Consider the following 11,003-nt stretch of genomic DNA (forward strand, 5'->3'; position numbering starts at 1 on the left):
ATATATATATATATATATATTTTTTTTTTTAATATGTTTGGGTCTCAGTTTTTTCTACTTTGTTTTGTATGAATCCATGTAGCCGACCCTATTAAGTTGGGATAAAGTTTTGTTTTGCTGCTGTTGGAAAAATAAATTTTAAATGAAAAGAGTGCATCTGTAAATACCTGTTTGCAAGGGTTGCATTTATAATTTCTCCTAACTTCACTTATAAGCATCCAACCAGTAGTTCATCAATTCCAATCACAACCAAACTTTATTTAGGACGTGGTTCTATACCACAAGGCGTCCCCTTCAATTGCATTGCCCTTATATTTTGTTAGTTATAGATAACAGACAACACAAGGAAGATGGGCTGTAGATGGGCATGTTAACAACCTGTTGGTTAATGGTCCTTTCCACAGTAAACTTTTCAATGTTTCTGAAAGGGCAGTTATTGGAAGTTGACCTGACAGTTGGGGTAGTTATTACTAGGGTGGTGAGAATAGATTCTAATAAAAATCCTTGGGACTGATAAACAGAAATGGACTCATGAGAGGGAGGTTTAATCAGAATGTTTGGTGTGTTGATGGGTCCCAATGTGATGGGCTGGATGGATAGAGGAGGGCATGAAGAACCCTAAGCAACTGAAATGTGTCAACAGAAAGAAAACCCATCATTCACCTATCTCCATAACCCCATCCCTTTTTATATCCAATCCAATGTGTGTTCTTCTCCATTCATCAGCTTAATATGGAGAATTCTAACAATTCTTCTCCTCCAAAGGTTAAGAACTTGATCCCTTCAAAGGAAATCCATTTTTTTTTTTTTTTCTATGCTCTTCCCTGCACTAAGATGTTCAACTAAAATTATTATTTTATTCATTGTATTTGAAGATTACTTCACCAACTACTCTGCACTTCACTGTTAGAGGAGGAGGAGGAAGATGCATTCAAACCCAACAGTCATTCAGACTTCATTCTCAGGTAAGGTTTTAGTTAAATCATAGCAGGTTCATTAATTTTTAGTCCTTGCCTCATGGATGCTTTCACAGTCTGAAGGACAGCAACAGGAGAGTGTCCATGATAAATCCAAGGTAATTGCCATTTAAACTTGTGCTCTCTCTCTCTCTCTCTCTCTCTCTCTACATGTATATATCCAAAATATTTTAATGCCCATCTGTAGGATATGCAGAAAATTCCCATGAAAGAACAAACTAAGCCATTGGAAATGATGCTTCACACCCAACAGAGAGCAGCCAAGCGTCCAGGGTTCAATTATATGCATATGGTAACTGTCGATAATAGATTAGTTCTTTTGAATTCCATTGACATTTTCTGTATTTTAGAGTAACCATTATACATTTGGAAGTATATTCTATTATGTTTCTATCATAAATATAGGTTGCTACTAAGATGTATATCCTAGAACAGCAGAAACAACTAGAAGAGAGGGTGCAAAAGGTAAAGAGATATCACCAAGCTTGTCCTTAACTTGTATTCTTTGATATGTTTTTTAAAACAATCTCATTTAAATATTAACTGGGCAGATGATAGAAGAAGAAGAGGTTCGGACATTGAGAAAGGAAATGATCCCTAGATCCCAATTGATGCCTTTCATTGATAGGTCCTTCTTTTCCCAAAGGTACAATACTACAAAGGAATACATTTATGATTATGATTAGCACATGATGTAGAAAACGAGAACCTAAAATGATACAGAAATTAATGGAAATCGCAAACAAACAATGAGTACAAAACACAAAAGGATTTACATAGTTTGGCAAGATTGCCTATGTTGATGGTGAGATGAGATCTGCTTCACTATCAATGGAGAATAGCATTACAGATGCTCGTCTTCACATCTCTCTCAGATTGATTACAGGGAAAGAACCCTTGCTACAAATTCATAGCGGAACACTATACAGGTAGTTTATCGAAATACCCAAATAGCCCTAAAAGAGGTACTCAAGCCCTACATCCTCTTAATGGCCATTCAAAATCAGCCCATAAATGCAAGTGATGGAATACAAGACAGTGTATGCCAATTTCATATCAAATTAATATCCATTTTCAGTTTATTCATGCCATCAGTAGGAAATATTAATGTAAACAGAATAACTGCTAGATTGATAGGGCATCAAAGTAATGCCAATGGCTGTCTTCGATCAAATTCCTCTTGAGATAAAAGGACCCCTTAAGTAAATCTGCATGAGCATCCGAATTCACTCAAGCTGACTATAAACTATACATTTAATTAATGACTCTCTCACTTATTATCTCTTAACAGGCCAACAAGGCCTCTGACTGTTCCCAAGGATCCAAGTTTTCATATCCCAAACAGGAAATGCTGGAGCTGCCTCTCTAGCAATGAACTCGAAGCTTTTGAAACACTCAGAAGCAGGCTATGAAGCATCCATTTTCCAATGTACTGGGGGAACCAAGTTCTAGAGATATAGAACCCATTTCTCAAATGTTGTACTTCTGTAGACTTTGGGCAGTGGAGAGAGATGAGTGTTTGTTGAATTCTTGAATGTATTACTTTTGTAGACTTTGGCATTGAAGAAAGTCTAGTATTGTATTCTTATGGATTTAAGTAGTAGTTATGTTTAGAATATTAATCAATAAGATTTGAAACCCGTTCTAGTGATGCTACTGCATTATGCATGGATCATTATACTTGATACATTATTAGAACACAATGAGAGGGAAAGGATAAGGCATTTTGTAATATAATATAGTGACCAATCTATACAATCAAGTAATGTATAATGTTGGATCCAGTAACCTTTATGCTTCATTGTTTCCTTCCCCTTCTTATAAAGGGCTCTTAGAAGGAACAAAAGTCACTAGAATTGAAAATTGGTATCATTTCATATGAAATGAACAATCAATCCCCACTACACAACAAGAAGTAACTGTCAGAAAGTAGTTTGGTTATTATAGTTAAGTTTCTACAGTATGTTCTTAAACAAACGCATAGTGGGGATTTTCTTTTCTTTAATTAAATTCTGTTACAAAACCCTCTTAACCTGCATCTATTTGTTAGCAAAAGTAAAACCTGAAATATAATACCTAAATTCATAAATATAGTCATCTTGATTAGGATCCTTGCAATCATCCTTGCTTGGAACCTCCATGTAGCCAACCCCATTAAGTTGGGATAAGCCTTTGGTTGTTGTTGTTGTTGAATACCCAATGCAGTAGAGTTATCAGTTTTTCATCCACAAACAGTCTGTTTTCAGAGAGATGGTCATAAACATCTGATTACTTAGACCAATCAAGAATCTGATCCCAACAAAACTTGATCAATCAGAATCATCCATCAGCATTTTTCCTAACAGTATGTTAACAAGTACATGCAGATGTTTGATGAAACAAGTAAAAGAATAACTCATTTAATTTATAATTTACATCCAAACTTTTTTATCACTATGTATTCTGAACTGTTTGTCAAGGGCCCCCAACTAATTGCTCTTCTCAAGTCTTAACCATAAAAACAGTGGCAATTCACTCTGTTTCATACTACACAACACTTGTGCATGATCGAGAGGCAGAGAGAGGGAAATAGGCAGTGGGAGCACCAGAAGGCATAGGACTAGAGAATGAAATGAGAGAGGTCAAGAAACATGAAACACTCATAGACACTAAGAACTGCTGCAACAAGCAATTGTACAACTTAAAAAAAAATTTAACAATAAAGAACAGAATAAATGAAAGCAAAAGCTGGGAGGAATTCAACCACTGTTGTTCTTTTTGCTATCTAGTGGTATCAGCTCCCCTCAACATGGCCACCACCTGCAACATGTTGGGCCTTTTGGAAGGAAAATCCTCCACACACTGCATTGTTATCTCCAAGTATCTCATCATCTCTTTAACTTCCTCACATTCATCTTCGTCGCCTCCCTTAAAAGCTGAAAGCAGATCTGGATCAATCACTTCCTTCCCCTTCCCTTCCCTTACTATCATCTTCACCCAACCCACCAAATTGGTGTCGCCGAAATCTTCCTTATCAGTTGGCCGCCTACCTGTCAATATTTCTAACAGGACAACACCAAGTGAATAAACATCCCCTTTGGCAGTGCAGCGGAAACTCTGGTAGTACTCGGGTGGCACGTACCCAGGTGTTCCTGCTAGTGAGCTCACACTGAGGTGTGTGTCTAGTGCGCTTATGAGCCTTGCCATACCAAAATCAGACACTCTAGCTTCCATATCATGGTCTAAGAGCACGTTGCTTGATTTCATATCACGGTGTATGATGTGTGGGATGCAATTGTGGTGAAGGAAACATAGCCCTTTCGCTGCTCCTCTTGCAATCTTCTTCCTTTCCTCCCATGTTAATATTCGTCTATCTTGTGTCTTTGTCCTTCCATGGAGCATATCTTCAAGGCTTCCAAATTCCATGAATTCATACACAAGGAGCCTCTCCTCACCAATCTTGCAGTAACCCAACAGAGGAACAAGGTTCCTATGCTTAATTTTTCCTAGAGTTTCCATCTCTGCCATGAATTCTCGATCCCCCTGGTAGCTCAAGCGTATGAGCTTCTTAATTGCCACACTTGAACCATCTTTGAGCTTAGCCTTGAATACTTCCCCAAACCCACCGGACCCAATTAGGCTGGCAGCTGAGAAGCCATTGGTGGCCTCAATGAGCTGTGAGAACTTGAGCTTCCTCAGCTGCCTCTGAAAGGTGGCCACATTGATGCTCAATGGCTCTTTCTCCTTGTCTATGTTCCATGTTGTAGCAGAATGGGAGCCTTGCAAGCTGTTGAGCATCTTAACTTCTTCGGCGTTCCTCCGCCTTGCGTGCATAGAAATTGCCCAAATGATCAAAATACAGACAGACACCACTGAGATAAGAACTCCTAAGACAATGCTATTAGCCCATGATGCAGCCTTGGGTCGGCCACTTCCCTTACCATCATCAACAATAGGACTTGTTGCTGCCTCATTTCCGCTTGGGCATGGAAGTAGTGGGACACCACAGAGTCCTGGATTGCCTGCATACTGGCTTGCAGGAAGAGTACTCAGTTGCCCTCTTGATGGAATTGAGCCTGTTAATTCATTGTCAGACAGATCGATTTGTACTAAGAAAGTTAGATCGGAAAATGAATCCGGGATGTGGCCTTGCAATCTGTTATGTGATGCATCAAAGACACCAAGGTTTCTGAGCTGGCCAAGTGATGCAGGGATCTCTCCAGAGAGCTTGTTATGGGCTAATTCAAGCACTTGCAGGGCCATCATATCCCCAAATTCTTCTGGGATCTTCCCAGTAAGATCATTATAAGAAAGGTCAAGATACTCCAGCGTCTGGTAATGTGTCCACAGGCTCAAGACTGCACCAGAATATAACCTTGTGAAGTCACAGGTCTTCAATTTCGGAACTTCTGAGAGCCTTTCTGGTCTGATTCCTGCAAATTCCAACAACCCTCCTACTCCTTTACATGAATTCCCAACATTGCGCACAAAGGCTATAGTGTTACCTGAAAGAATTCCATTCAGTGATTTTGCTCCAATCTGCCTTCCCAGTCGAGGAGGGATCTCCCCTGTAAGTTTGTTGCTGTTGAGGTCTAACCAGAGTAAGCTACTACAATTCGCCAGCTCTTTCGGTATATGGCCTCTCAAGCTGTTGTTTGCAAGTTGCAGAACAGCCAACCTTGAAAAGAGCCCAAATTCATGTGGAATCTCACCGGTGATGCCATTGCTAGTCAGAGATATCCATTCAAGATTGCTGCAATTGAACAGTTCAACTGGGATTTCACCAGTGAGGAAATTGTTGTTGAGAATGAGAGTCTTTAGCTTCCTACATTGGCCTAATTCTGCTGGGATTTTTCCTTCTAAGCCATTGAACCAAGCCATCAATTGCTCAAGATTAGAAAGCTTTCCGAGCTCTGCGGGAACAGGGCCATGGAGATTGTTAATGCTAAGATCAATGGTCTTCAGCTGTGAACATTGAGACAACTCAGGTGGGATTTCACCAGTGATGAGATTATAAGGGAGTCTGAGCTCTTCAAGTGAAGTAGAACCTGGACATAAATCTGGTGGGATGACACCAGAAAGCTGGTTGGAGCTGAAGTCGACAATTCTTAATCCCTTACAGTTCGAGATGGAAGTGGGAAAGCTCCCAGAGATGAAGTTATTGCTCAACAACAAGCTGTCTAATGAGCTAAGGTTTTGGAGGAAAGAATCAGGAAAGGGACCAGATAGGTTGTTGTTGGACAAGTCAAGAGCTTGTAGCCAAGTACAGGAGGAGAAGGAAGTGGGAATTGAACCTGAGAAGTTGTTGTTGGAAAGCTCAAGTTGAATAAGTGAGGCACAAGCATCACCCAACTCCAATGGTATGGAACCTGCAAGATGATTATGAGAGAAATCCAACCTCTGCAAACTAGTAAGCCCTCCCAATGTTTGTGGTATCCAACCAGTAAACTGATTGAATGATAAATTTAAGGTCTTAAGATTTATGCAGCTTGAAAGAGATGAAGGAATAACATCTGTAATTTGGTTGCCAGAGAGATCAAAATGAAACAAGCTATCACAGGAATTCTCAAGCTTTAGACCAGAAATTGAGCCAGTTAGATTATTAGAAGAAATGTCAAGAACCTGCAAATTATCAGAATTCAGTAAGAGATTGTTGGGTATAAAACCTGTTAGATTGTTGTGGGCTAGATTCACATAAACCAGATTCTGGTATTTGGAGAAGAACCCATCAGGAATTAGACCAACAAGTCCACTGAAAGATAGATCAAGTTGTTTTAAACTAGGTGGGAGTTGAAGCAAAGAGGTAGAAGAATTTACAGTAAATGAATTTCTTGAGAGATTAAGAACTGATAGCATGTCAAGAGATGCTAAAGGATCGAATGAGATAGCCCCGACGAGATTAGACCCACCAAGATCAAGCGAGGTCACTTCTCCAAGAGTGCAAGTGACTCCATACCAGTTACATGGATTCCTTTTCAGCTCCCATCCTGAAAGAACTCCACTGGGGTCTTTCTGAATCATCTCCTTGAATAGAAGAAGAGCTTCTCCATCAGACTTGATTGTGGAAGAACCACCATTATCAGCCGCAGAAATTGAAGGCAAGAAATAAGATGGAAACATAACAAACTGAAGTGTAAATGCAACATGAAGGAGAAGATTAAATGGGTTCTCCATGGGAGACAACTTGCAGAACACACACACAGATGCACAAAGAAGCTAGTGAAGGAGACTAGGGGAAACTGAGGAGAGTGCTTACTATGGTGAGTGCTTCTTCTTGCAAAGCAGAGGGAATGCTTGTACAGTGGGTGGACCAGTTAAGTGTTGTACTTGAAATACCCTTCACTAACAGCTTAAGCTTTTGGTGTGGTTGATGTGTAATACAGTTTTAAACTGCACCATAGAGTCACAAACACTAAGAGGGACATGAAGAGGCAAAGTAAGATAGAGATAATATTTCTGACTTTTGGTCAAAAAGAGATGGGACCCCAGACAATATATATTTATGATCTGTCCCTTTAATATTTGGGTTTGGTGAAGGAAGAATCTTTATCAGTCAGTAAACATGGCCATGAACATGTTTCCATCTTTATAGATAGGGAATCAGGAAATAACAATATCAATGCAATTTTAATTTTTTTAATTTTTTATTTTTTTTATATATTTTTTTAATAAATCAGGAACTTATCTTTGTTTCTTGGCCGGATCCAAAAATTTTATTGATAGAAGATAAATGAAGAAAATACAGAGGGGAGAGGGGACAATACCCGCCTTACCCCAAACTCAACATCCTAAGATTTTACAAAACAAAATTAAGAATTAAAAAAAATAAAACCAAAACCCAACTTAGATACAAAAGAAGGATGGCTTTATAACCAGCCATTAAAAAAATTATCTATTTTTATCTAATAAAAGGATTTCGAGAATTATCATCCAGATTGCAATCTTGACCGAGTCTGGAAAAGAATTGTACTCTATGAAACATGAATTTGAACGACTTCTAATAGCAAAATTAGCACAAGCATCAGTAACCTTATTACCTTCCCTTATTGAGTGTCAAATAGAAACAAAAGCCGATTGCAAAAACTTAGATAGAGAATTCCACTAATACCAAGAATTCCAATGAGCATTTTTTCCATCAGAAATAGATTGCATCTTTTGATTCTGAGATAACAACAAATCTCGTGATACCTAAAGAAATACAGTAACAAACACCATCCATTAGCGCTCTCATCTCAACCACATAATTGGAGCATACTCCATAAAAATGAGCAAAAATAAATAAGACGATGCCTTGGCGATCCCTAAGACAACCCCCGCCACCACTTGGTCCTGGTTTACCTTTTGCAATGTATCGATGCAATTGAATGCACACTTCATACTGTGTAAGTTATCCTTTGATCTGAACCATCCAACAAGTATCATAGCAGAGAGAAATTCTCCAGTGAATGGTGTAGATCGATGAGTTAATGGGTGGTGGGCCAGAAATTTTGTTTTTATGGTTTGGTATCAATCAAGTTGATCTATGGTGTGGCAAATTAATGAAAACAAGGATGAATTAGCACTATTTGTAGTGGAGGCCTTAGTGCTGAAATTTCTATGAAGTGATATTGCTTTCAAATGTTGCTTAGGGTTGTTATGTTGCCCACTTTTAAAACAAAATCAATGATCTAGAAGGTTGATGGCATTGGAAGTTAAGATCCACCCATTCCTTTCTTGTTCTGCAAGTTTGGGACTGATCCTACTTCCCTTGTTATCCAAGCAGTTGTGATGTAGTGAAACCACTTGCAGTTATTACTATTCAAAGGTCAACCTTTGTGATAGGGTGGGGACAATTTGGCCCCTGTAATTATGAGTTAGTTCATAGTTTGCTCACCCTGTGTGAATTGTTAAAAAGTGTCATTTCCTCATATGAGCAACTTTTATATGTATAGTGGGTTTTGAAATTTGAACCCTAATTTAGGGTTAATAATGCAATAGGCCAACTTTTACTGGCTTGAATCAAGAAACTTTTGGTTCTCAGCCATGCTGACCTATTTCTGGTTCAACAGTGAACCTTGGTTTGGACCTATTAGTTAGGATCTTAATCTAGAATTGTTAAACTTGGCACAAAAACTCATATATCCTAAACCTAATGGGCATCCTAGATGGGGGAAGGGTTGAAAGCTCAAGCAATATGAAACATTAAAAACCAGAAGCTGGAATCTTTTTTGAAAGGCTCTTCAAGGTTTTAAACTGATCTTTAAGGCCCTCTTAAGGCTCTCAATAGCATTATTTTGGGACCCATTAGGAATTCACTCTCTTTAAAGACTATGATCCCTAGAAGACATATCAGCCTTTTTACTGGTTTAAGGCAATGGTGACCTATCTCTAGTTACAGTTTTCCGGGGACCCTTTGGCTTACGCGTGATCCTATAGATCAATGATAAGGTTAACATTAAACCTTTTTTGCTTTATGGTAAAGTTTGATTAGGGAGGCAAGTAGAAGAGGCAAAGGAGGTATTGGAATAGGAAGAAGTAAAGGATATCTCAGCCTGTTACTGGTTCATTTACCACTTGAGCCTACTTGGTAGAATGGCCATCAGAAGACCATCATCACCACCCCAACTTTCAAGCCCCATATAGGAAGACAGCATGGATTTAGGGGATGGTATCGGTGTCGATCTCTACGAAACCAATCCAGATCGTATTGGATTGGCAAGTATCGATCGGTTTTGCCCTTGGTGTTTTAAAAAAGTACAATTTCTTTACTGTTATACCCTAAAAACGATTCGAATCGATCAAGGATGATGATCAATCTCAGCCGATACTAATACGACAAAACGGATATAATACTAAAACTTGAAACCATGGAAGAGAGGGTCATACAAAAGAAGAGAATCAAGCAACCTCCTAAGTGAAGAAAAGTAACTCTCCAAAACAAAGTTGTAATTATTTGGTGTCCAAGGTTGTGGTCCTTTCTAATCATTCCTAGGCATAGAGGGGGAACACACTGGTATTTAAGAAGAATAGGAATACCGTGCCTTTTACGAGGCATCCTCTCTTGGATTGGCACCTAAGATCTTGATCACATCTTGCATTGTTGGTTGATCAAATTTTTTTATTAGTCTGACAACTCAAATTTTTCGATTTTATCATTGCCGTTGTCCCCCTCAAATCAGATGGATAGTGTTGTACGATTGGCATAAGTTAAAGCGGTTCAGAGGATTTGGTAATATAGATTACAAGTTAAAGTTATTATTATTATTATTATTATTATTATTATTATTATTATTATATTTGGAGAACTGTGCATTCCTTTGTCACACTGCCTTTGTACTTGAGCACATCTAGACACGATGGGATAAAAATCGTCTGTTTTTCCCTTTCCTGTTTTTCTTGTGTTTTGTTAGTTGTAGAAGATGACACGTGTCATCAACGGTCAAGATTAATTCAGTTGGATGAGGGTTATTACATCCAGTTTGGTTTTTAACTCAATCTTGGCCGTTCACTTAAAATAATGCCACATGTCGCATTCTAAAGGTAGCAAAACAAGAAAAACATGGATGAAGAAAAACAGACGATTTTTTTCCGACACAATGGACTACGAAATGATGCTTTCACCCCCAATCAGCTTTGGATCAGCCTGTAATGAGACTTTTGACTCAAAGAGAGAGAGAGAGAGAGAGAGAGAGAGAGATTAGTGATTGGGAGTACTTGGTCACGCACTGTCTCCAACACATGACGACATTCTCCCAACCGTCAAATGCGTCTCTGACAAACCAACCGCTGGAGAGAGTCTCGACCATAGTTAGCAATTCGGCCGAATAATTCGCGAATTATTCGGCCGAACCGAATTTTAAAGAATTTTATCAAAAATTCGGACTGAATCCGAATTAAAAATAAAATTCTTTAAAATTCGTGACTTTTTCAAAAATGAATATAATTCCCGAATAATTCGGACCGAATCCGAATTAAACCGAATTATTCGGTCCATTTAAACATTATTTAAAAAAAAACAAAAAATAAAAAATAAAAAATAAAAAAAAAACAATTTTTTTTAAAAAAAAA

The 11,003-nt window shown here is 38.5% G+C and overlaps 1 protein-coding gene and 1 pseudogene across 2 annotated transcripts; one reads left to right on the top strand and one right to left on the bottom strand.

Moving 5' to 3' along the window:
• Positions 1-617: 617 nt before the first annotated feature.
• LOC122069983 lies at positions 618-2,628 on the top strand. 2 transcript variants are annotated; one of them, XM_042634084.1, is made up of 7 exons: positions 618-765; positions 876-965; positions 1,034-1,075; positions 1,165-1,269; positions 1,383-1,442; positions 1,529-1,623; positions 2,269-2,628. In XM_042634084.1, exons 1-7 carry the CDS (start codon positions 733-735, stop codon positions 2,387-2,389), a joined length of 546 nt encoding a protein of 181 aa, XP_042490018.1. In that variant the 5' UTR covers positions 618-732; the 3' UTR covers positions 2,390-2,628. The 2 variants fall into 2 exon arrangements, with proteins under 2 accessions (XP_042490018.1, XP_042490019.1); XM_042634085.1 differs by having other exon boundaries at positions 1,174-1,269.
• Positions 2,629-3,267: 639 nt separating this feature from the next.
• LOC122069971 lies at positions 3,268-7,347 on the bottom strand (annotated as a pseudogene).
• Between the last annotated feature and the right edge of the window lie 3,656 nt (positions 7,348-11,003).

This window comes from Macadamia integrifolia, unplaced genomic scaffold (genome assembly GCF_013358625.1).
Source record: "Macadamia integrifolia cultivar HAES 741 unplaced genomic scaffold, SCU_Mint_v3 scaffold784, whole genome shotgun sequence".
Taxonomy (NCBI): domain Eukaryota; kingdom Viridiplantae; phylum Streptophyta; class Magnoliopsida; order Proteales; family Proteaceae; genus Macadamia; species Macadamia integrifolia.